This window comes from Palaemon carinicauda, chromosome 4, assembly GCF_036898095.1.
Source record: "Palaemon carinicauda isolate YSFRI2023 chromosome 4, ASM3689809v2, whole genome shotgun sequence".
Lineage (NCBI taxonomy): Eukaryota > Metazoa > Arthropoda > Malacostraca > Decapoda > Palaemonidae > Palaemon > Palaemon carinicauda.
This window is the reverse complement of record NC_090728.1, coordinates 28,108,834-28,135,771: the sequence shown is the minus strand read 5'-3', so window position 1 is coordinate 28,135,771 and position 26,938 is coordinate 28,108,834. Positions and strand designations below refer to the sequence as shown.

The 26,938-nt window shown below is 36.1% G+C and overlaps 1 protein-coding gene across 15 annotated transcripts in view; it reads right to left on the bottom strand.

Moving 5' to 3' along the window:
- The window catches only part of Ufd4 (ubiquitin fusion-degradation 4-like), a 217,093-nt gene that overhangs the window by 57,931 nt on the left and 132,224 nt on the right, over positions 1-26,938 (bottom strand). For 5 of the 15 annotated variants that reach the window (XM_068372086.1, XM_068372084.1, XM_068372087.1 and 2 more), the window contains 22 exons: positions 23,710-23,944; positions 23,355-23,573; positions 23,080-23,209; positions 22,777-22,925; positions 22,236-22,626; positions 21,566-21,777; positions 21,231-21,470; positions 20,669-20,974; positions 20,303-20,534; positions 17,993-18,132; positions 16,644-16,865; positions 15,100-15,222; positions 14,538-14,789; positions 12,818-13,048; positions 12,038-12,228; positions 11,071-11,323; positions 10,707-10,820; positions 10,335-10,517; positions 9,656-9,770; positions 5,545-5,759; positions 3,667-3,831; positions 2,718-3,537 (listed from right to left, as the gene is read on the bottom strand). In XM_068372086.1, coding sequence (XP_068228187.1) covers positions 2,718-3,537; positions 3,667-3,831; positions 5,545-5,759; positions 9,656-9,770; positions 10,335-10,517; positions 10,707-10,820; positions 11,071-11,323; positions 12,038-12,228; positions 12,818-13,048; positions 14,538-14,789; positions 15,100-15,222; positions 16,644-16,865; positions 17,993-18,132; positions 20,303-20,534; positions 20,669-20,974; positions 21,231-21,470; positions 21,566-21,777; positions 22,236-22,626; positions 22,777-22,925; positions 23,080-23,209; positions 23,355-23,573; positions 23,710-23,944 — 5,138 coding nt within the window. The remainder of the gene's footprint in view (positions 1-2,717; positions 3,538-3,666; positions 3,832-5,544; positions 5,760-9,655; positions 9,771-10,334; positions 10,518-10,706; positions 10,821-11,070; positions 11,324-12,037; positions 12,229-12,817; positions 13,049-14,537; positions 14,790-15,099; positions 15,223-16,643; positions 16,866-17,992; positions 18,133-20,302; positions 20,535-20,668; positions 20,975-21,230; positions 21,471-21,565; positions 21,778-22,235; positions 22,627-22,776; positions 22,926-23,079; positions 23,210-23,354; positions 23,574-23,709; positions 23,945-26,938) is intronic. The other 10 variants (XM_068372091.1, XM_068372096.1, XM_068372094.1 and 7 more) reach the window with 9 other exon arrangements.

Genomic DNA, 26,938 nt, shown 5'->3' with positions numbered 1-26,938 from the left:
AGATTGATAATCATCTAAAGAAAGTACACTAATAGGACAATTTTTCTTAAAAATAATATTTCCTTTTATATTATAAAAATCGAATACTTTTGATATTTAAGTTAGTAGTTTCTTTTCATTTCTTGCAAGAAAAAGAAATGAATTTACATATTTTGCAAGTCATTCTTCGTAGAGTTTACGTCACATGACTTGTGACGTCACAGTTCTGGCGGAAGCGCGCTGACAAACCGAATGATTTCCTTCCATCATGATGTCTTTAGAGTTGGTTCGTTAGTTTTTACAGTAGGGGGATCTGGGACTACCACTACAGGGGAAGGATCAATAGGCTCGTTAACAAGAGGGGGAGACCTATCCCTAGAAGAGCGAGACATACATTTACTTCACTGATCCTATCCCTTTCAAGTTTACGAACATAGCGATCATATTCCAACCACTCACTCAGTCAAAATTCAATAAACAAAACCAAAACGAGCGAAAGCCAAAGCCAAAGCGTACTCCACCAAATCAACACAGGCCAAAGCGAGCAAAATTCCAACGATGTCACCGGTAAGGCGGCAGGGAAGATCTAAGGAATAGTTGGAATGGTTCCAGGTACCTGGGTAGAGGGCGCACCGGTGGTACACCTGGCTACCCAATCGGCGATTGCCGCGAGTTTTGAAATTCTGCCGTAACGTCAGGGACTAAAGCTATATGTATAACTACCAGGTAAGTCAGATGTTTAAAATCTCACATTTTCTACTAAAGGGTTTTCTTTACTGGCAAAAGAATTACACAGCAAAAAAGAAATATATCTTAGCTGTTTAAAGAACATGAAAGAATGTTACTAATTCTTTCTACTGTATATATAAATTAGAATGCAAGAAAATATATGAATAAACCCTAAGATCTAGAATGTTATCAATTGCATAAATCAAATGAACTATGAGAAGCTACTCCATCAGCATATTAGTAACCATACAAGTTTTTATAAATTAATAACTATAAAATGAACAAGCCGAGAGTAAACTATGAATTCCTATTGAGCCATTAAAGGTCAACCAATTCACATTTTACTTAAGCTGAATATAGTTGATACATAAAAACTACTATTGCTAAAAGAACTTTGTAAACTGCGCCAAAAGGCAAAGATGACAATAGTACCTTTCATTTCCCTATACTCTACCTCTAATTTCTATTCAACCTCACCAATGCTTCTACCATACCTAGATTATTCCAACACAGGATTTACAGTATCGAAAAACACCTATTAACTAAACACACACACACACGAGAAAAAAAAAAAAAGTTAAGTTAAAAAAGAAGTATCAGTTATAATGTAGCACTCGATGTATTTCAAGTAATGTTCCTGTGAAAGATGGACAAACACTGTAATCGCTGCTAACTGATGTAAATGACATCATAACCCTTACTATAAACTAAGTAATATTAGATTATCAAATTTAAAGTAAATTATAATTGATTAAAATTTATCTGAAAACACCGAAAAACATGATTAAATCTGCTTGCATTGCAGGGTTGTTAAGCCCATAACAAAATTTCCTAACAATTCATAACTTCCATAACAAGATGCCATCACCACAGCTTTGGAAAACAGGCCAACTGCATGGTTCAACACCAATAGCATACAAAAGCTACAGCACCTGATTGACAACCAATATAATTATGCCCTTAGAATTTTAACTGATTGATAACACTGCGAAGTTAAACTAATTATACCCAAGGCAATCAGAACTTATGCTTTCACATTCATGCAATTCTGATTAAAACTTCATTAGCCATGGAGGGTGAAAGTTTCAGAGTATAAAGTCACTTACAAAATGCTACACAGCTTCAGCATGCACAATTTTGAATATTCCATTCAAGAAACCCAATTCTTAATTAAAGCCATTGTGATAAAATTACAAGAGTTAATAGTGCATATTGTTAAAACAACTTTCAATTTTCAGGTTAGCATTGCAAACTTTGAAAGCAAAGATTATGAAAATTTATACAGAAGTCGCCAAATCATTACCAAATAGGCATGAGGAGGTTTTCAATTCATCTGTTATATCTTATTTAAATTCAATTTTTGTTTAATTTATTCACAAATTGACCTAGATTAATCATTTTTATAACAGGTGAATTGGAAATTCCTTTTAATTACAACCTTAACTAAACACCAAACCACACAACTAAAAAGGCAATTTAAAAACAAAGGCAATTACATTACTGTACAGGTATACCTAAAGTAACAAGAGCCTTGTCATTGGATTTCTAAACTTGACTGACAAGACATGGTTGGGTGTTAGAAAAGGTAACTGTTAGGTGTCATGTGGATAGGGATGTTATTATTAACCTCCCAAAATACTTGAAGTAAAAATTTATGCCCTAAAATTGTATAGTGAAGATTACAATAGAAAGGCATGAAGACACCAGTACAAAAACATACCCTTGCTACCAAATTCCCCAGCAACTTCTAAATTTAACAAGTATTTTAATGCTAATAATATGGTCCTTGTACATCAGAAATATGGACCTGTCAGAGCCAAATTTTACTTCAGGACAATAGAAAAAAAATTATAGCAATAATAAATATCTGTAATTTGTTAGCTTTTGAATTCCAAAAACAAAATTTAATTAAAACTAAATAAATTACTTGACCGCTCTTTTTAAGTCTGATTTCTGTGATTCAAGGATTTTGGTGTGGTAGAGTAATGTGTAATACAAATGAGGCTAACCTGGGAGGTGGATGTGTGAGGAGAGGGCCAGACGGACCAGACTGGACATGGAGTGGGTGGAGGGCGAAAACACTGGGTGGGCCAGGCTTGGGGGTGGCCCACCTATCAGTTGCCCCAAGCCTGTGCGAACATTACTGACACTAGCAGGCACATTGGGAGCATGGGGTACCATTCCCCCACTACCACACACCCCAGAGCTGGGGGGCATGGTAGCTGATCCCCCCCTTCGCCTAGCCACCTGGGCAAAGGTCTCCAGCAGACTATGTGTCAATGGCTCAGAGTCTGCACTAGTCAGGTTGGGCACACTAACACTCATAGGCTGTGAGGACATGGCAGACCGGCCAGTGCAGTCCCTCTTACCCTCACCGGTAACTACTCCCCCACAACGCTTCCTACTGCTGCTACTGCTGCTGGCAAGGCCGCCGATGCTGCTGCTGCTGCTACTGCCACTGAACATCCCTATATTATGACCCAACTCCCCAAACTTTTCTTCATTCACCATAACAGATGGAGGACAATCGCCTCCTGAATGAACGATTGAATTTGACTTGCTATTTGAATTTTGCTGTAAACCAACATCCATTACAGTTATAGCCTCTGTCACATCACTCATACCCGATTTAATATCACTGGTATTGAGCACAGACTCCAGTGAAGACATAGCATCTGTGAAATCGGCAGTAAGTTCACGGTCCTGCAGACTGAGGGACTGCACTAATGAAGCCAATTCCGACCCCTTGTCACGACCACTTCCTTCGACGCTCAGCAGCGCCTCAGCGCTGGCTACACTTAAAACATTTTCAGCCACGGTCTCGGCAGCCTGTTGATACAAATTTTATCAAAATGAGTGGTAAAAAATAAAAATGAAAGATACAACAATTATTGATTATACTCACTTGAATATTTTACTCACCAAAAAACAGTTCAGGGACTATTCAATAAAACTTACTAGATTGCATACCTTGGCAGTGAGATTATCATCAGAAGCTGCCTGTTCAGAAGCAGCCACAGAATGTTTATGAATATCTGTGGTGGCCTGAGGTAGTGATGGAGTTGAGCTACACTTACGACTTGTAAGCACACTAGTTCCCTGATTAACATCAGTACTCATCACCTACAACAGGTAATTTGAGAATTAGAGAATTCGTTCAAGGCTTAATAAAAAGTACTAAAGAAAAGGGAAGAATTAATCCAAAATCCACTATGATCAATAAGATACATTTCTTCTAGTTGGAAGAAGCTCCATTAATTAATATCCAGAGCATAAAATTGAGGATCTTCATATATCTATGATATAAAAATCTTTCATGAAATTTAATTAAGGCAACAGCAATCCCCCTACACTAGTACATTTATCACCAAAAATGCTAAATACACTGTATGAGCAACATTACTTAAGTAACAAGGGTAACATCAATTCCTTCTATTAACTACAAACTTGTCCTAAAGATAGTTAACTTACATGAAACTTGAATTAGTGGTACTGAATAGTCTTTTAATCAACTGCACGAAAAGTTAAAATTAATCTCTAACCTGATTTAGGTTTACCCATTCAATTATTATGGACACCAACTGCTCTTTACAGTGGTCTTCACTAACCCCACTATGATAAGAAAAATTAAAAAGTAGCATTTATAAAACAAAATTATGGTAGCAATCTACAAACTTCAACTTATAAAATAATATATCTTATGATTTCTTCCTTAAGTATTCTAAACTCTAACAATGATTATCTTCATTTTAGCTATTATCTCTAAACTAGTGGGTTTATTATATTTGTGCATCTTTTCATACTATTTCTATAATAGCATCGTTCCTCCACCAAACATTTCTCAAATCCTCCCATTCTCTATCAATCTACCAAATCAATTGTCTACTTCTACCCAAGCCCTCCCCCTCACCCAGCCTCTTTCTGCCCTCCCCCTCACCCAGCCTCTTTCTGCCCTCCCCCTCACCCAGCCTCTTTCTGCCCTCCCCCTCACCCAGCCTCTTTCTGCCCTCCCCCTCACCCAGCCTCTTTCTGCCCTCCCCCTCACCCAGCCTCTTTCTGCCCTCCCCCTTAACCCATACTTTTTCCTCCCTCCCCCTCAACCCATACTTTTTCCTCCCTCCCCTTCTCACAGCTTCTTTTCACCCATCCCCTCCACACACCTTGCTAGACATCATAATTTCAGTACTACCCACATTTACCTTCATACAACTCAATTCAAAAGATTCCAAGCAACTCTTTTGCCCTTCTCAGCTATTCTTCAGTGTCTGCTGTAATCACAAGATTATTTAGTTCACTGTATTTATAACAGCTGCTTAGATTTCCAAACCTGACTCCTTTACTCAAAACATACAGAACCAGAAAATAGTAAGGTGCTAGCAGCACATCCTTGATGTAAACCAACTTCAAAAACTTGTCTAACCACAGGCTATTATTGAGACATCCTTGATCTTTTATTAAAATTTTCAATTAACCCAGTAATAATTTCTGTCACTTACACACTTCCAAAGACACCAAACACTAATCACGCCTTCTAAATATACAAAATTCACTGGAGAGCATCCTGTTACTGCTAGCCTCTTTCCTGTAACTTGTGTGTTCAATACAAGCCAAATCTCTACAAAATTTAACTTTCAAGTATAATTGTAAAACTCTTATGTTGCACACTTTCACTAAATTATACATCAACTAAATTTATTAAGACGATGATCACAACTGGTTTGCTTAACAACAATCTTTCTTTAACCACAATCTCATGCTCTAATTACAATACAGCAGTCTGCTGTTTATTAGCTATATAATGTGTGAAGCAAAAATGGGCGTTGGTATATTAAATACCTTAGATGACTTAATAGTCGTAGTTATTGTTGCTGTACACGCCGAGGAGGCAGTGATTGCCGTATTGCTGGATGTGCCACTGATGGTGCTGGAAACAACAGGTACCTGAGGGGACTCAGGATCATATCCTGGGGCTAATTTTAGATCATATTTCCCCTCAGCTCCCATTCTGTAACTATTGGACGCTCCATGATCCCAAGTAACGTCAATCCATCCTGCAATTAATATACCCAATTACAATCTACTAGTTTTCAGATTAATTATTTCCTTAAGAATTAATTCAAAAGGTTATTTTAATTGAAAAATTTAATTTCTGATGTTTATATTGCTTCTTTCTGGAAACTTTGTTCATCGACATTTATAGTCGGAACTAAAATATTTCAGTTTTCTTTCCTCTCTTCCTTTCAATAGTCATATACCTCTAAGTAAAGTAATGAGAAACTAACAGTTAATGGCATTAACCAATGGCTTAGAAAAGTCACAGTCTTAGTCTTTCAGTCTGTGTGCTGTGTTTGGCTTGAAGTCCAGATTGTGCAGATCTAGGTTTCTTCATGCATTTCGAGAGGTCTTCTTCTAGATTTGTTAGTAACTACTGCGTAGCTTGTTCAAGGAAAATAATTCTCAGTGATCATGATCCGCATTCCGTCTCATGTTAGGAACAGTATTGAGATTTAATTAGTGCGAAAGCCTCGCTGCTCCTCTTATGGAAAAAGTTTTTTATGGTAGCCAAATAAATTAAAATTTCCAAGCATAAAATGAAACTTGCTTCCAGTTCAGGGGAAAAGCCAGAGGATACTTGGTTTATTATAGAGGGATTTATGACAATAGATACCAGCACAACTACAATATAACAGTCAACAAATCAAGATTCGATATTGACGAGCTTCAAAAGCTCATAACTTCTTCAGCATCTTTTAAGAAGTCTGGGAAGACCAGTGATTCTTCAACTGAAGAGTAATTCTGAACATATATGCCCTATTTCAAAACATAACCAAACTTCTTAAGTCGGGTCTAGTGTTGAATTTAGTAAGAGTCCTGATAGCACAGCACATTACAAATTCAACATCTCAGAGCCTCTAATTCTCTATTTATTCAAAACTCTTCTGTTACAAAACTCTCGCCTTCCCACAATCTTGGCCGCTCATTTTTGTTTGATGTCGGCTACCCTAAAAAATTGGGGGAAGTGCCTTGGTATATAGATAGATTGCAAGGCAGAAGACAGAATTGGTAGTCTCAATGCTAATATCGCTACACTTGCTGAAGTATGTGGTGCACATATCACCCCTAAAGAGCAAAATATTTTCGATAGAAGTTACAGCAAAAACTAATTGGTAAGATCATGTTTTAGATGGCATTGTGCATCATTTACTTACAAGCTCAGCCATTACTAGCTCATCAAGGCTAACTTTAACTAGGTAAATGTAGATGCTAGTATCTGAAGTACCAATAGTAGTCCGTAGAAAAACAAATACGCTGCAGCTCGGGTTAATTTTTTTAGAACGGGAAAAAAAATAAAGGAAGAAGAAAAAGAAGAAGGAGAACCCAACTATGATGAGGTATACTTGGGCATCTTTTCCATTTTCATGAAAACTTTTCACTGAAAAATATCCAAACAAGTTGCTAAAGCTAAGTTTAGATGTTGCTTATTCTCCTAAGCCTTTGGAGACTGCTACTTACAATCTATACACCTCAATTCTCCCTCTCCCATTTCTTTTTGGGATAGAAAAGATAAATTGTTTTATCATATGCAAAGAAAGACTGGTAATTTAGTTCTCACTCTTGTTGAAGCCTTCTATACCTCAAAAACCTTCTGACAAGACTAATTAGCTACCAAATCTTGTTCTAGATTAAGATTGAGCTCATCCTTAATATAAGCTTATAAAAAGAAATCTTTAAATGCAGGATTTGCAGGCTAGTTTACTAAAGAAATGCTGTTTATAGGGTAATGAAGTACAAAGTATTCTCCTTTGCTGATTTAATAAAGTTACTTCTACTCTTACAGAAGAGAAATTTGCAGGCTATCAGAATTAGAATTTGGCTTATATTTGAAACCGTTTTAAATGGAGATTCCGAGGCTGTATCAGCCTGTGTAGGTTTTGAGATCAAGAGAATAGAAGAAGTATATGCCTCAACAACAGTCGGGACAGCATCTGTGGCATAAACACATTTACTGATTTTTTCCCCTATTTTGAGTCCTGTTTTTTATGTAAATTTGATTGATAAGGTAATTTCTCAAGTGTATATTAGGACTTAGACTTTCTAAGGATACCCAAGTATCCACCTTCAAGTCAAGAGCTTTTAAAGCCTCAGGATTGTTATCAGAGAATTCCTTTCCTAACAGTAGAATATCAGGATTCCACTCAAGTAATTTTCCAGAAGAGATGCCACACGGACCTTATCTGAGAATCCTATGACAAGTCCTTCCTTACAATTCCCAGGAGGAGGTAGACTTTCCCCCTCTTATCATGTTTGGAAGAGCCTTCGTCCTGATTTGTGGGTGTTAGATGTAGTAGGAGAAGGTTACCAGATCTTTCTATATCCTCCAATCCTCCCTTATTCAAAGAACCAATCCCATTTCTGAGTTACCAAACAAATACAGCAAAGGGACACATTTTGTAACCAGCAACGTGAAACCTTAAGAAAAAGACGCTACAGAAGAGGTCTTGAACTGTACTCCTGGGTTTTACAACAAGTAATTCCTAGTCCCTAGAGCTCCAGAGGGTTGGAGAGCAGTTCTAGATGTCTTCAACCTCAATTCACAGTTTTCACAGTGTTTTACATGAAAACACCCTCAATAGTTCTGGGGGCAATAAAGAAATAAGATAGGATGTTTCAAATACATCTCTCAGATTAACCTTTTCTTTCTTATTTATCTCAATTCGAGGAAATATCTTGGTCTTGTCAAAGAGTCAAAGTGACATTTTTGGTCTGGACGATCCTGAAGAGTTCACCAAGAGCCCGGCCGATGTTACAAAATTGTTAAAGACTTTGGGGTTAAAGGTTCTTTTATACCTAGATGATTGACTATTTTTGAGTAATTCATTGAAAAGGATTTAAGTTTAGCAAGAAGGTTGCTCATGTTACTGGAACGGTTGTGGATCTTGGGCAATTTGAAAAAGTCTCTTCTGCTTCAAACTCAAGATTCTACATTTGGGAATAATAAAAATAACTGTTCCTTTACTTGTTTTTCTGCTGGAGAAAGGATTCAGCCTTCAATTGGTGAAAAAGATCAAAAGACTTGGATAAGGCTTTGAATAAACCACTTCCCTTTAGAATTTTTTTCTGGTGGAACAGCTTTGGATGATGTTTCTCATATTTGATCTCACTCTGCATTGGAAGAGAATAGCCTTCCTACAATAGACCAATTCCAGTGAAGAACCACCTACAAACTGCTGAGTTAGTGGGAGGATTGCAGGCAGTCACATTGCAGTGTTTCCTTGGAAATGAAAATCCCAAACCTTTCTGTTCGCAAATGCTTCAGAGGAATGATGGGGAGCAATTCAGATCTTCAAGAATCTTGGTTTGCTTATTAAGATTGGTGGGCTTATGTCCTAGTTTCTGCTGGCAAATGTAGTCTAATTAAATATTTCCCAATATGAGGTAATTAGGAAATTATCAGCAGTCCCATATTTCAAAATGTATTTATGAGACTGACCTACTGTCTAAAGTACATGCAAGGCTAGAATTTTAAGTATATTCATTATCTTAAAAGCTATAAATGACCTATTAAAATTTGTTGTTTCTATACTCACCTGTGGCTTGACCAAGCCATTGGTTATTGTCATTAACTGCTAGTCTCATTAATTTACAAGTCATAATTCTACTGATCAGAGAGAAACGGGAAATTATAAGGGTAAACATCTATAAAACCCAAGCTTCCAGAGAGAACCAATGTGAACATCAGATGAGTATTGGAATAAACTTCATTATTAAAGTTCCCTTTTTTATTAACCGGCAGAAAATAATAGAATTTTATATACTGTATTCGATATTTCAGTCTAGCGCACAAATGACTGGTGAAACCGAGCTCAATATTAGATGTTAGGTAACAATGAAGTATCTGCAGACCTAAAAATATATAGCCTTTGTCAGACAAAAAAAAAAAACTAACCATTGTGAAGCTCTCCAGTAATGGTTCCCTCACTAGGTGGATTTCCATCTTGGTCTCGCCACTTCCAGTCTAGACCGCGGACAACTCGTGCACCTACCACCATATGCTTTACCATCTGCCAAGACAGGCAGTTCATGAGAATATCTTACAAAAGAATTAAATAAGATACATATAAATCTAACTTCATTTAAGTTACTCAAACATAAATCTCAGCACCTTCCCAAATCCTTATTAATTCCTGATTTTAATAGTTTTAAACTACATAATTATGCAAAAATATTTAAAAGGGTTTGACCATCCTTTAAAAATTTCCTAAAAATGAGAAAAATTTAAAATTTCTTGAGTAGTCTATTCCAGGGGATACACGATTGTCACAATTTTTTGTAACATACTTGACTTGCTTTCTCGATATTTTGCCTTCACATTTCAAGCTACAGTTTGCTTCAAATATTGTACAGATATTATCTCCTCCTAAATAAAAAAAATTAATACAAACACTATTTTACTGTGGGTAGGTCTGTACCACATTATTATTATTATTATTATTATTAAAAAAAAAAAATAAATAAATAAATTAAAAGGGGGGGGGGTGTAAGTTTGAGATGAAAAATTTTCGGAATGAATTATTCCTATTAACATAAAGTATGCCCACTAAGCAGAACCCTGGAAAATTACCCACCTGTGACTTCACAAGTCTTCGTTGTCTACGAAGATTTGCCTCGGCTTCTTTGGCTGCTCGACCCAAATCTTCGCATACACCTGTAACTGTCCCGTATATTTCCAAGCCAGACAAAGATAAATAATGAGTTTGTCCTGAAGCATTTTTCCCAGTTTGCTGAATTCGCACATGTCTCCAACCAGTCTGCAACATAATTATGAATCTTTAATACACTAGTTTGGTGCAACACAACTTTGGAAGATATTCTTACAAGCATTAATTGTGCCATTTTAAAATTAATCCTTGTATTTCACAACATATAGGCAAGTTTTTTAAAAATTTTGTTTTGGCAAAACAGCAATAAAATACAAAAATTTTCCTAAAAGGTTTCACCTTTTCATCCTGTGGAGGTTGTATGTGCCAAGTGTGTGTGCTTCCAGGTTCATTAAGAGAACAATCATCAATGTGGGTATAGAGAGTTGTCCAAGTCATGCCATCCTTAGAGACCTGCAAACATCGTATAAAACATTTAGTATCACATATTATGAAAAATTACCCTTTTATACTTTCTTTTTAATTTATACCAATCTTGAATTCAGATGAAGATCGAGGAAATTAATTTTTATGCAAATATAACTTACACATTATGCAAATTGATCTTAGAAGTATGAAAAATAGGAATTCATATTTAGCCACAAAGACAAGGCATTAAGAATTGAGATAGTCCCCTGGAGGTCATAAAAACTAATACCCTTACCTGGAACATCCAGTTACGAAGGGCAGATCTTCCATAACCCCTCGCATGTCTAAGTGTGTAAGCCGATGGTATAAACCAAATTCCAAGATCTATAGCAAACCAAGCTCTCTTATCATCATTTGTGTGACAATTCAAAGCAGACACATCTCTACTCAAGATGTCCTCCAGCCGTCCATAAGGAAGATTGCGTCCTTCGCTTGATGTTACAACAACAAGACCAACAGATGCAGGATTAACCCACTCGTATGCAGTCCTTTGAGAAGAAAAGGAAAAACTTAACTTTCTAGACTACAGAATAAGGTTTCACATTTCCCAAAGTCAAATCCACATCACTGTTTTTCAATAACAGTAATGTTTTCAGCTGTTACTTTTCCAGTACCATTTGCATTGGCTACTAAATGTTTTAAATTTAAAACTTACAATTGGTACAAATACCTGACAAAAAATATTTATTAAAAAATACAACAGAACAGTTTGGAGACAAAAAATATTTATTAAAAAATACAACAGAACAGTTTGGAGACAAAATAGATAAGAAAATAAGAGACTATTGAAATTGATATATCAACTGGTAGTTGGCAATAACTTTTAAAATGATAATCATTAATAAAGAGAAGCATGAATCTGGAAAAACTTAGGGTTTGGCCCTTCAAAAGATACCGCTCACTCTCTTTCAAGGATAAACTGAGAATTTAAAAAAAAAATCAAAATTTAAGATGATAGATTAAATAAAAATAAGTAAAGTGTAAACTATGAAATGATATTGGTACATTTGTGTAACAAAATGCACTTGCAAAAAGTTTAAACCTCTAGGTCAAACAAAGGATACTTGTATAACTTCTATATAATGGCCCAATTTACCTTATTACAATCTCCAATTAGCTTTATTCTAATAATGACTAATGCAGTAACAGTAATATACTGTAGTAATTAAAAGGTGGCAAAAATCTTAACTCATCTCACTTACTTGGCATTAGTTCCAATCCAATATAAGATACCATTCTCATCAAATTCCCGACTATTTTTGAAGACTAGTTTCTGACCTTCCTTCAACTTCTTCACAAAAGCAAATGAAGCGCGGTCAAAGTCATACCACTGTTTGGCTACCATCTTCAGGAGGTATCGTTCCAGTTGTTCAACAGTTGCTAAAGGCTCCATCTGAAAATTTTTATTATTTCATTGATATTACTTAATACAGGGAATCAAACTTGGAGGAAAAACAACAAAGAGTACAATAAGTCACATCGAGCAAAGCTAAACAGAATATTTGAAAAAATATAAAAATCACATTCGCCAAAGTATTACTGTACATTCCATTACATTATTTACTAAACATACATAATGATGAGCAAGGGGGTAAAAATTATACAAGTATACAGACAAGGACTTACAAGGCATTGGGACAAGGTAATCTTAAATCCATATACTCATAATTTCTTTAGTATAAAGTCCATATATTCCAGATTTATTTAACTACTTCAAGTAATACTTGTCCATATCGGTACCTTACTGTGATGCTATTCTTTTCTATACAAAAATATCTAAAACTACAGTTAACATAATGTGGTTTATCAAAGTTTTGTATTGATTAACTTAAGTAACCCTAAAAAGATAATAGCTTATTACAGAAGAGATTTTAATATTTTGAGCAATTGCTTTATTTCAAGAGTACTGTACTAAGTACAGTATAATGAGAAAATTTTTATTTCACAAGATAAAAATGGCAATAAAAAATAAAAAATCATACCTTTAATGTTCTTCCATTTCTGTCAATTAAAGAACTTTCTCCAGCAGCCCTTTCTAATCTAAACCTGAGACGGCGACTTAAAACTTGAAGGCCTGAGCCTGCTCCAGGGACATCATAAATATATAACGGAAGTTTTTCCAAACTCTCTAGAACTGCAACCAACTTGCGAACCAATTGAGTACCAGGGCTAACAGATGTGCTAGTCATTGCAATTTCTTCATCAAATTTATCCTGTGACAAAGATAACTTCATATCAAATACAGTACATTCAAGAAATCTTCAGTCTAAAATAATTCTATCAGACTTTTCTGCTGTTATTCACTTTACCCTGGGTAATAACAGCAGCATGGAAGAATATTTTTTTACATAATCACATAGAGGTCTTTTCTCTTCTTTGTTGTCCTCCAATGTTCCCACTTTTACTAATGCCTTTGTTTTCAAATAGTTTCACATTCTATGTTCTTTGTATATTTAAAACCTCCGTGAATACATGCACTCGTTATAACATCATGAAGCAAATAAAATAGTTTCTCTATTAATCTTGAAACAAACATTTTTTTGAGTATGGAGTTCCTTTCTTGTTAAATGGAAAAGATAATACTGACCTGGGCAACCTCTTGTTTTGCCAGTTATAAAAAAGGGAGGAGGTATCTCTTAACAAAACTTATTTTTCCTCAATGTTCCTACTCAAACGTGTCTGGTTAGCAGTCAACTTTCAAAATATTTGCCTTCATATGAAACAAAGCATATAGATCTGTTTTTAAAAAAATTAATCTTTTATATGAACAGACCCTTAGAAAATAAAGTGCAGAATAAATTTATCAAAATGCATTGGCAAAGCAGAAACTTATAATTCTATAAACCAGAGCTTAATTACCATCAATCTTATTGCTGTATAATAATTGCCTTATTCTCATGAGATTTCATATGAGTGTTTTTTAACACAAGTGAGCCTGCCTCTATTACAGATACTATAAATATTTTTCATTAACAGAATAAACAGCTGATAATTTCACCTAAAAATTAACTGATTATGCAATCATCAAATAGTACTAGGAAAATGAGCAATAATTCTAAATGTTAACTACAATGAAACAATATTCAACAGATTTTGCAGATTTCAGAACAAAACCCTCAGAAGAATATTGGGAGTTAAAATGGCAGGAGAGGATTAAAAATGATATTATGAGAGATTACTCGAGTGCCATATGTGAATGAGATCATGGCGAGGGGTAGATAGGAGATGGTTAAGGCATGCTCTTTGTACTCCCCGAGAGATCAGTTCACCAAATGGTTAACTGGGCTCCACAAGGCACTAGAAGAGTTAGATGACCCAGGCTTACATGGCCGAGAACTATGAAGCATGAAGTAGGAGATGATGAATGACGTATCGATTTATAAGTTCAAGACTGAAAACTGGTGAAGTCTAACCAAGCAGCAGATGATGATGATGATAAATTACTATTTGTATTAATCCTATGAAAAGTTATTTGAAAATTTACACAACCTAGCAATTCTTATTTGTCTTCCATAATTTTTATTTATCACCCTACCTGAACAACAAATTTTGGATAAAGAGCAAGAGGTTCAATTTCCACGGAATATACCACGGATAATTATGTAATACTTCAGAGATATTGTACAAGGCATGTTACCATTTCCAACATTCAAGATTTACATTCCTAAGCACAATTCATTACCTAAACTTCTAATTTCTTACCATGAAACAACTTTTGAAGACATTCCTTCTTTGCTTGATCATCTTATTGACTCGTCTCTGAGACACTTGTCTGTTGTCATCTGGAAAGTGCTGGGTAGTATCAGGGCTCAGTAAGGTAAGGAGGGCTTGTACTAGACCAGAGGAGTGCAGTTCATAGGCCGAAACTGTACTTTCATCGCAAAGAAGGGTGACTAGGTCTTCAACAGCTGCACGCAAGATTTCTGGCCACTCGCTACTATTTTTGTTACTCATCTGCAAACATTTAAAGTTAAAGTACTGTGTACAAAAACACACAACTTTAGAGGTGAATTCAAATGGTATGCACACATTACTGCATCATCTATTTTCCCATTCATAAAATCAAGTGAAAAAAGTATTCAAACAAAGTAATAATTTCCAATAGTTACATGTACCAATACAAATACGATATTTTTAACTTGTGATTTACCAACAAAATTATTAACTTTCAAAACTTTTAACAATTGCACACTCTTCAAGACAGTTTTAAAATTGTCACATGAATATTCTGCAATTACTTAAACATCACACAAAGCAAACTTACTTGTTTTTGACAAGCCCTTTCTATTTGTGCTACAATATTTCCTAATTTGGCAACCACTCCACGTGGTTGAGTTTGAGCAGCTTTGAAGTACTTCTCATAAATGTCCCTAGCAAGGCCCTTTACCTGTGAAATTAGAGGAAAAACAACGCGATTAACATTCACTCTGCTGAAAGTTCGCAAACATAAAAATGTTTTATAGAAATGTTGTGACATGCTGGGTACCTCATATCAAATTCTTAAACGACTTGCACAAATAAAAAAAAAATGAAGTCGTCCTTTTGAATATCATAAGAGGGTACAGCCATTTACAATTATCCTGGATAAATACAATTATGTTGGCCATTATTATAAATCACATATGATCATCATTATTACTAATCTAATGAGACTACAGATACACTTTACATTCAAAATAGGGAATCAAAAGCTTTGCCCCTAAAAGTGAAGAATGGAGAAGGAAACAAACAGCCAGATGAGAAGGAACCAGAAGGAATGATGCTAATTAAAAGGCAAAAAGCAAATGTGCGGCTAAATGAACATTGTAAAGAACATTTATCACTAGTAAGCCATGCAAAGAACACTATTTGAGTGACTTGATTACACTATAAAATCAGTGGGTTTTTCCTCTCTTTAAAAAAAAATAATATTCTTTTTATCTAAATACTAAATCCACTAACCCCAAAAGGTAATACTAGTACTCTGACCCAAATGTTGGATGTGCAAAGAAATTCCAACTAAAATAAAATTTCAGCATTATTCAATGGCTAAATAAATATACCCTACAGTACTATTATACAATATTTTTCTTTATGTTTACCGACCCTTTTTTTTAGCAGCTGCTTGGTACTACCATGCAATTTTTTTTTCAAAACCTCTCAACTCGCAAATGTCTCTTCCAGAATTTATATATCATACCTGTCCCCCCACTGTCTGTAATTTAATCTCCCATTTAACCACAACCCCCCCAATTGTACTTAAATTTCACTGTTAGTCAATTTATCTATTGTAATAAGTTGTACAAAATTCAAGTAATAATTATATCCCTACTCTCTACTACAGTGACATTCATTATCTGCTGTCAACAATCTTTATTCCTTTAATGCATACTATACACACTCTTCCTAAAGTAATGCCTAGATATACCAAATCTAATCTTAATATATCAAATGCAGGCAGAGAAGAAAAAAGTGTGGATATTCATCTAGATCATCTACTGGCAATTCAAATTTTTATGATCTAGAAAGGGAGCAAAGGCATCAATGATATAAATAAGAGTTAGCACGAATATGAATCCAATTGAAGCAGGCCACATGTAAATCATGCATGGACTACAGTATAGTACTATAAAAATCGAAGCTTAACCTTAATGACTAACTAAATTCTTACCTCAGCAAAAGGCAAGATTTTTTTGCTATCTGAGGACTAAGTTGAAAAAGCTGGAAAGCTTGGAGAAAAGGATAAAGGGAAGGGATAAAAGGTACACGACAAAGTAATAAAACCAATTGGTTTAAAACAATTCAACTAAAGTTTCACTGGATAATTACCCCTTGAAAGATTACCTTTTGTTTCATTGCTTCCACTTTCGATCTAAACCTCTTTCCTCTGCGACCAGTCCACCCAGCATGGAACTCTGGCCCCAAAGATGTTTCAGCCGTGAAGGAATGTTTTGTGTTACGATTACTCTCAAAAATAAATCCTGGCAAATCCTCACGGAGGATTGTAGCTTGTTGTTGACCATCAGAATTATGGATGTGCAATTCTCCTTCCTAGAATAAAATAAATTATTACCAATGTTGTATTAAACTTAAGACATTATACAAGAGCCATTGGTTTGAAAAAAATAAATTTTATTATCAAAATTATTTCTATACACTTGCCTGACATTTATATAGCTTCCTTCTCAAAGCTGGTCAAATTTAAACTACCCTAAACATTTTATTTCAATTCCATTTTCTTTGACTGTAATAGTATTGGCCCTTGAGAGGAATTTATTGTTTACATGGTGAGTAGGGCAATAAGTGCGCTTCTGCTACAACAGCATATGACAATTTTGTCTCAACGTTAAAATGTCCAAGTCTCTTGGCATCAATAGGAAGCCCAGAAGTTAGGGGGAGGGATGACACACAGAAATAATTTTATTTCAAAATTTAGTTTACTTCAATAACCTCACCTTACATTTACATAGCTAACCCCAGCACACTGATGAAGGTGGGATAGTGGAAAATAAAGGAAGATTAGGTGGAACACCATAGTCTCTCTAAATAACTAAACCAATTACCCAATAATTTTTCAACAAACCTAAGCTTAACATTACCCTAACTCGTGAATCCAGATTGATAAAAATTTAATACCAAATAACAAATATGGGCTAAAAAATTAGGACAAAGGATATATGATACTTTAAGAATTCCCCTTAAATACACACATTCAATTCCTCAACGCTACAACAATATACCTACTGTAGCAACAACCACCCAGTAACTTCTCATTCACAAAATTATTAACTTTAAAATAAATTCAAATTGAATTAAAAAGAATAACACGCCTATCTATACTACATCACCCACACCTACCACCGCAATTCTTATCGGAAAACCAAGCTTCTTTTAAATAGTGCTTGGTGAAAAGACTTCGTACTTCACTGAGCAGTTACCAACCTATTTCCAAAGAAAGATTCCTAAAGAAATTAACAGATGAAATTTTACTTATCAATCTGACTTTCACACCCTTCTTGACAGAATTCGGTTCTTAGCGAGGTTGTCATTAAACCCTCAATATGTAATAACACTCTTAAGAAAAGGGCCTGGAATCCTAACCTTAAAACAAAATACTGTAGGAACTTTTCCAATAATGTTTCAGTTTAGTATAAAAATCACACAGTCTATCTAATTACCTTTTTACACTGGAGTGACCAGTTTCCTATCACTAATCGTGAAGGCCCAGGAGAAGACAGAACAGGTTGACTAGGACTACCTGGTCGTACAGCCGACTTCGCTCTTTGAAGTTTCTCCAAAAACTCACTGCGGTTCTCTGCTTAGGGTAGAAAGCATTAAGTTTGAGTTTAAGCTGGAAATAAGTCCCCAATAAAATACACACAGAAAAGCAAAAATATTTAGTACAGTATATTACACTTTTAGTACATACTTGTAGTAAAAATTTCAAATTAAAAAATTTTCTACTAAAACTTATTCTGAAGATCTGGCCAGTACCAAAATGTTTAGCAATACGAATAGTTAACATCCATTACGTAAAATTTTTTAAAATCATCTTTTAACTATACAAACCTGTGTCCTTTAATAGGATAATGTTATTAGCTTAGATAGAACACGGCCAATAAAATTTATAACGAGGTGTTGGTAGTTATTGGTGGGCGGCTAAATAAATTTTCTTTATAGCACTTATGGTTACTTTAACAGATGACACCAATGGGCATCATTGGATCCCGAAAAGGGTCAAGTTGAAAATTTTGGCATCGGGGACTGGGCAGTATCTTTACGAGAGAAATCAACAAGGATAAGATAAGATATTCAGTACAGCTAATCTGTACCATTCAAGCATGTGGTTGTTTGGTACAATCAGGGAGCCTCTAATCTTTAGGTATTCAACAGATTGTAGAAAATTTGCTGAAACAGAAAACAAGGGGCGGATAGGCATAAGCGTCTAATTCCTAGATATGTTGGAAAGTGTCTTCAAACTTTGCCACCAGTCTGGGATTGGGAGAATCTGTAACTTCCTGTTCCATTGCCTGGTGAGCAGGTCAAGTGACGGCAAGAACTGAAGTCTTTCTGCCCAGATATGAAGGGATAACTCCTACACTGGGACTTTTTCTCGATCAGTGCTCTTGTTTGAAAGACCTTTGCAGAGTTCTATTGAATCTTCTACTTCCCCATTGTACACTTGCTTGTGAAGGGTTTGCAAACAGGCCCCATTTGTAACTTTGGCCATGAAATGAAAGAGTTGTTGATTATCAACGCTATAAGTGCTATATCAAACTCTTTAGAAAGATTAAAAATAGTAGTGCTGCAAGCATTCCCATAAGGTTGCAAAGCAGTTGCATTCCTTAGGCAGATTCATGACCCTTGAAAGGAAGGAAACCCAGGTGGACACCTCATCCCTCCTCCTCTACATCTGGGGACAAATTCTAGGATACCACTTGAGGGTGGTACTCAGTTCGAAGCACTGGGCTTCAAACTGGTAGCAGCAGAGAAAACTTTGTGTGGGACCAAGATTAGATCCAGGGGTATCTCCAAGTCTAAAGGATTGGAAGTTTCCATTTTTATGACGGTCCATATCTGCTGCCCATGCTCATCCTGAATGTCATCTGGTGAACCAAGCAGGGAGACTAAATGACCAGCTTCCCTTTTCCCGTTACCTACTGTATTTCATTCATAAATGCATACTGCAGGAGTAACGGTAGTGCGTGAAGAGATTAACAAGCCCTTTCAGTTGCCCTCTGCATTGTTTCGTCATCTCTTGTGGTTTGTCTTATTCTTCATCTTTGGCGAAAAAAAAAGAAAAAAAAAAGTGTCCCTACAACTCTTGGAGCAACATTCTCTCTCACCTAGTGATCAATATGCTAGGACAATTTTATTCAGCAAAGGTGAAGTAGTAACCAAGTTCTCCTATTGACAATGTGCAGCCATGTCTTGGTTAAGCCAACTTCCTCCGTTACAATGACAGTCGTCACAAGTCCACATTCGCAAAGGAATAGAAAATAACATGAACAAGTATAAATCAGCAGGTTACACAGACAACTGTCAGTCAGCTACAGTTATTGGGAAAACTCTAAAACCGTTCTTCTTTCTTAACATTCCTCATCCACAATTGTCGCAAACGAATAAAAGTCAGTTGCTGACACCGGGAGTAAGTCTGTACTCGCCGAAGACTGAAAAAGTGGCTACTCTGTTTGCAGATTGGGGGAAAGGGAATTCCCCACCCCTGGCCAGTAACTACCAACACTGTCATAATTTTAACAGCGGAGTTCCAGGCAAGCAGAAAACATACTCCTATGAAAGGACAAAGGATTGTATTCATTGTAAGTCACTAACATAACTTTTAAAAAAATATTCCAAATAAAAAAGTAAACATTTAGAAACTATAAAATTGATACTAAAAAATGGTATAAATATTTGTTTATATTTCCCTAACCTTAATCACCAATAACAAAATATACAGTAAGAGTATTTTCACCACAATCTAGTACCTGTACTTTCTGAGCCCCCTTCAGGACTACCCGAGGAGTACATGGTAGCAAGTTTTCCATCAAGGATGAAACGAAACCATCCATTGGAACCATTAGACAATTCCAGAGCTGCAGCATCACTCCATATGTATAAGCAATCTCTACCTCTGGCTACACACCAGTCACGCCAATGATAAGCCTTTCCGGGAACAACTTCTTTGGCATCTTCCATTCCCTGTTCATCTCCTTCTTGCTAATAATTAGAAGAAAAAAAAAATTAAAAGTGCGCTAAAATTATTACAAAAAATTTCAAACAAAAAGCTAAAATTATTATAAAAATTTTCAAAGTATATGAACTGTATCTCCATAGAAAAAATGGCAACTAACCTGTTCATCTTTGACCTTAGTTGGTGCATATTCTTCAATTGGTGGATCTGATGGGCCAGATAAGGAGCCAACTTTACTGATAACGCCCAACCGAGCACAGTGCTCTAAAAGCAGGGGTGCGGCCTTGCTCAGGAGATCATCCACCATCTGTAGAGCCACCAAATGGCCATCTTCATCCTCTTCATTTCCTAATACAAGAGCAATAACTTCTACCAACTGAGACCCTAATAAGTTATTAGGGGTACCCGTAATAGCATTTATATTGTTACTGCTTGTGCTAATTGTTGCACCCTCACCACCACAGACCTGTAAGGAAACATTAAAAAAATATGGGTGATAAGGACTATTTCAACCTTAACCAAGGCATTCTGTATATACAGGAAAAATCTTATTTCATTTGTAAAAATTCCCATTGATTACAGTACTGTATCTACCTATAGAGATTTGTATAAATGTACCTTCTGTATTGTATCTTGAAGAACAGCAAATTTAACAAGAACTGCTTTGTCAAGATTATACAATAATGCTATGGACACACAAAACCCATGTTAGGAGTATTTACCTGATGAAGAAGAGGTGCTGGAATATAATGAACCATCTTTCTAAGTATACTAAGGGAAGCTTTGCGGACAGTGTGAACCATCGTTGCTTGAAAAGTGTGACAAAATACAGGCAATAAGCGACTAAGATATACTGGTGCCATTTCAACGTCTCCTCGTGGCTCCCCAATCTCGATGTCTTCAGTATTAGCTGTATTACTGCTATCCTCGGATTTCTTTCCATCCTGCTGGAGAACAACAGGCTTTATTTGAAATGAGATGATGATCATTGATGACAAATCCATTATCAAGAATTTCAATAATAGTTATTAAACATGTTTTAACAAACAAAGCTTACTTTTCCATCTGTTACAACTAGCCATTCAGCTGGACTCTGTAGAATAGCAGCCACCTCCCTGTGGCCCTCATCATTTCTTTCTCTAGCCTTATCCAGAGGAGTTTTGCCATCTTCATCCCGAAGATCAGGATTGGCACCATGACGCAAGAGAACTTTGGCAATCTGGGGTCGACCAAAGCAGGCTGCATAATGAAGGGAAGATGATCTTTGGCCTGAAATCAGGGAAAGACTGAATTTATTCAATTTATCATTTTATATACACTGTAACCACGGTATTGCCGAACCAAAATATACGTAACACCTGGAGGCATGCCGACTATTCACAAAAGAGAGGTTAATTAACCAAAGCTAACAATCTAAAAATTCAGGCATAATACCAGACTTCCTGGAACCAACACGCTGATTTAAAGAGATCATAACTTTTCCAAATACATTTTTTGTATTTCTGTCATTCAAATAAATCATGTAAAAATTACACATAGTAACAGAAAAAAGGTTAAAAGAAAAAAAGATGAAAAAAGAAAATAAAAAAAAGAAAATAAAAAAAAAGAAAAAAAAAAACAATCTGTAACAGACTGCACTTTCTGAAGTTTCACTAACATGCTGAATTTGGTAGTAACACATTCCAAATAGAACTAAATCTTCTGATCACAAACATCATCGGACAAACCTTTGTTAACGTCAGCTCCTCTTTCACATAGGAACTCCACCATTTCCTGAGTACCAAATGCTGATGCCCAATTGAGAAGGGTTTGACCGACATCATCCATGAAATTCACCTCTATTCCCCCACTATCTATAGCATCAATAAGAGCATCAGTATCTTTACTTCTAATGCAGTCTATAAGCTGACGATGAGTCTTTTCCCCTGAGCTGTCCATGCGTCTGAGGCCAGGCAACCTGCTGGCCACAGCACTCATGCCAGACTTTGGTAGTGCCTTCCGCCCTTCAAAAAGCAGCACCAGCAACAGGTCCACTAAGCGCATGGTGTCCAGCACACATCGCTCATCACCCTGTAAGGCTTTTTCAATGGCATCGGGCAATTCAGATCTTAATAAGTTCTGAAAAATAAAACAACTAAAATTACTTGGGTTAATAAGGTCTAATGCAAATATAATTCATTAGTAGTGTTTTCATACAGGGTAAAACATGACAGTAACAAATATGAGCTTTCAGCTAGGCCTAGTTACAGTAATTGCAGAAAAACATACATGAGTAATACTGGGCGAGCCTCTACATAGTGTGGAGAGAAGAGAGATCACAGTGGAAACGGACGCAGAAGTTTTAGAATTTTCTGGAGTAGCAGCGGGTGCTCCAGGGGCTGCAGCAGCAGCGCCAGGTGTAGGTTGAGGAGCAGCTCCTACAAAAACAAGATTGGCATAAGTTGCAAAGAAAAATTTTAATCCCATAGGGCTATGACTGCAAGATCAAATTTTCTCCATTTTCAAGAAAAAACTAGAATCCTATGAGAAAATTATAGCTTACTCATTCATTCAAACAATCTATTACTGTACCTGCCAAACGAGCTAAAAGATGCGTTACGAGGCAGTGCTGTGCAAGAGGAGCTGGATCTTGAGCACGTCTAGTGAATCTATCAGCAAGAGACGCAAAACAACGCAGAGCCCCATCAGCAACATGTTGATCCTAAAAAGTGGTTTCAATGTGAAAGAATAAATCCCACAAATCAGATTCAGTGTATAAACTACACAAGAAAGTCAAAAGTAAATTTTATAAATAACCAATAATGCATAGTTTATGAAAATGTAAAATCCTTTGGGACAGAACCTACCTCATGTCTGAGGAGAGTAGACAAGGACTCTACACACGGGGCAAGCCCAGGATCAGCTGGCTCCATCTTTCCACACAACCTGGACACTAAGTGCATGGCAGAATGGAGTGTGTCCTTATGAACTAAATTACCATTGTCCCTAATGAAAGTTAAAACACAATTTAAACCACCAGCTTCAAACACCGCTCCTGCCTCCCTTGTGCATATCAATTCGAGGACCTGTAAACAATAATGAAACTTGTTAATACACTAAATAAAAAAGTTCTAATATAATAAAAGTTTCAAAAAATCTTGCAACCTAAAGTCTTCATATGAACATTGGAATTTACACCGGCAATATGTTAATCAACCATACCTTAATACACTGTTCAGCCAGATCTTTGCTGGTTCTGGAGGTGACATCAGCCACAACCAATCTGTTACACATTGCCTTGATGGCACCTTCCACGGTGGTAATACGACGAGTGCACTCTGCAGATACATCTAAATAGTAGGTGATGGCTCTTGCGGTGACTTCCAACACATTGTCGGGAGCACATTCGTCTAAGAAAATGCGACATAATGCTGGCAGGAAAGTTCTTGGAGGACAACTGAAAGAGGAACACAGGATTTAAGGGTAGGCATATTTCTATTACTATTTCATGACTAATATTTTAATGATAAACCATATTGCAATCTCACTATTTAAAGGTAAACACCCGTGTCTAAACAAAATCAAAAATAAGAAACCCTGAAAAGCATGAAGTGGAATATTTACCACCAGTAATTGTATATAAAATGGCATCTTAATAACTGTGTCACTACAACAACACAAACTTCAGAACACATTCAAGAAAAATATAAAAGAAAAAAATAGTGATATGAGAGAGAGAGAGAGAGAGAGAGAGAGAGAGAGAGAGAGAGAGAGAGAGAGAGAGAGAGAGGAGAGAGAGAGAGAGAGAGAGACAGAGAGAGAGAGAGAGCGCATTACAGGAGAAGGGGGGGAGAAGGTTCAGTGTTATGGGTAGGACAGCTTTAAAGCTGACTCATGGACAGAAGCATATCTGGGTCACCCCTGAGAGACGGAAGCATAAAAGCACTATCTTATTTGTCCATAAGGAACACTCCTTACCCACCTTACACTCACCAAACAAACCCTTTACCAAACATTTAACAAGAGATGAGAAGTTCTAAAGAAAATTATGATGCTGAATATAAAAATAGTGTTCAATGGAAGTGCTTCTCATTATCCAAAGAATTTCTAATCTAATATTCCTAGTGAAGGGCCACGTGCCAATTTTTCTCCATCACTACAACCACTAACATTGAGTTACCACAGTGATTTGCTTAAGAGCATTACCCAAAAGTTTTTTTTCTGGGGACATCTCTTGAGTATAAAGGAAATGAGAGGAGGTGAGCATGGGGAGGAAGGAGGGAAAGACAAGAATAGGACAGGCTTTATCAGGAATCCACAAATACACAAAGAGCCTCCACCATCTCCACCAGCAGCAAACCCATTCCAGGCCAAGGTCACGGTTGCTTCTTCAACAAGGCCAAATCAAATGCAACAGGACTGGTGGGAAAACCCAGAGGTTATTCACAAATAATAAGGTAAAATTTCATAGATTCCTTTCATCCATTATAAAAGCAACATTCACATCAAATGTAAGCAACACCATGAAATACAAAAATATTTCAATACTTTCCTGAAATCAATTTGCAATTTCTTTTTTCATTGTGAGATTCTCAGCCCTAAATATCTAAATTAGCACTTAAATGTATAATAATCAATATCCCGTTGATAGATGACGCCAAAGTTTCCAAACTCCCGCATCAAACATGTCAAGTTATATACAGCAGTAATATCTGTAATTTCTTTAGTAATGAGTAGAAAATTCACAACAAAAAACCACTAAGTGGGGAGGCAAGAGTGAGAGATAAATCAATCTCTGAAACTGTAATACTTGGGATGAAATTATCTATTTCAATCTTATGAAAACTTTTCTGACTATGAAAAATCCACAGAGTACGTGGTAATTTAGGATTTATAAGCAAAATAATCCTAACCATTAAATCATGAAAAAGCTTTATCTATTACAACCTTTCGCCGACCGATCTCGCCAGTACAGTACTGAGGATTGTGGAAAGACCAACGACTTCTCTTCAATAAGTGAAGAAAATATCTTTTCTCTTCTAGCCGAGACAAAAAATATTCTAGCGTGTTCTGTTCCAATATGAGCCATTTTTCAGGCAATTCTAAAATGCAAAAAGGGCTACCAAACCCATTGATGTAAAGTTCCATATCTATAATCCTAAAGAAATTTTACCCTCACCAAACCTCAATCACATTAAATTTAGCAAGAAAAATATAAACTAAACTTGAATGAAAGCAACACTAACTGTGGGACCCAAAGAACAACAGGAATCTTGAAGTTAATTGAATATTTTTTTTTTTCACTAAAGAAAAAAACATTCCAGAGTAAAGTTCTTACGGAAATTATAGAACATAGGTACCACTATCATGAGCTGTACTGAAATCTGCATAGCAAAACTATGCCAGCTTCAACAGGAACCAAAACAGCTGGTTATAAATGCTGCTAATAGACAAGTTAGAGGTACAGTTTTCTGAAATTCATAAGACAATGCCTAACTAAGCAAATTGACAGTCATTGTTCCTGAGAGTACCAAGATAGATGCTAGAATAGATGAATTGGTGACAGGGCCAAGGTCTTTGTTCACTGAATGGGAATGAGAAAGAGAAGAGCCATACTCTACAACCAAATTGTAGCAATGGTTTCACTTTCTTTAACAATGGGAAACTATTCCAACCGTAGCAGAAGCCAGTAGCTTTGAGTGGCTGGCCTGATAGCCTATGCCAAAGGAGACGAAACCAATTCCATTAGACGTCCAAAAGTAGGGTCAGGAACTTCCACCCTACAGTACAGTACAGCAACTTAAGCTCATACACAATATTTCATTCTGTATTTATATAGAAAATGAAATTTTTTTATCTAATCACATCAGGATAAATTTCTTTCTACCAACTCCACTTAAATAGATGGCTAGCTACAAAACAATAGCAGTTCAGGCCTTCTGGGAAAGAATAAAAATCTTTTCTAACAATGAACGGGAATAGCAAAAACCCTCCACCCACTTTTCATGAAGCTTGCATCCACATCTTTCCCCCTTTAATCTTACACTTAAAGTTCATCAATCTGTCTTGCTAACACTTTCATACTACCTATACTGACCTAAGATGTTGCATTATTTATGTAAGCTAAGTAGTCGGATCATCCGAGAGTCGATGCTAATAGATTACCTACTAAACCTGCATTAAACAGTACAGCACTCTGGAAAATTATACATTGAAAATTATAGACATTCGAGAATATATTAAAGATTATTGTCGAGAAACTAATGCTATACAGAAATACTGTACTGTAATGGCAAATTAATTTCAGGAGGAAAAAAATACTGAAGTCCAAATATCAAGACAGAACTTCTAGTGTAGATCCACCAGAATGACATGAGGAAACTTTCAATATTCTTCAGTTGGAATTAACAAGAGAAATCAGAGCAGTGTCCTGTAGTTCTTAAGTCGATTG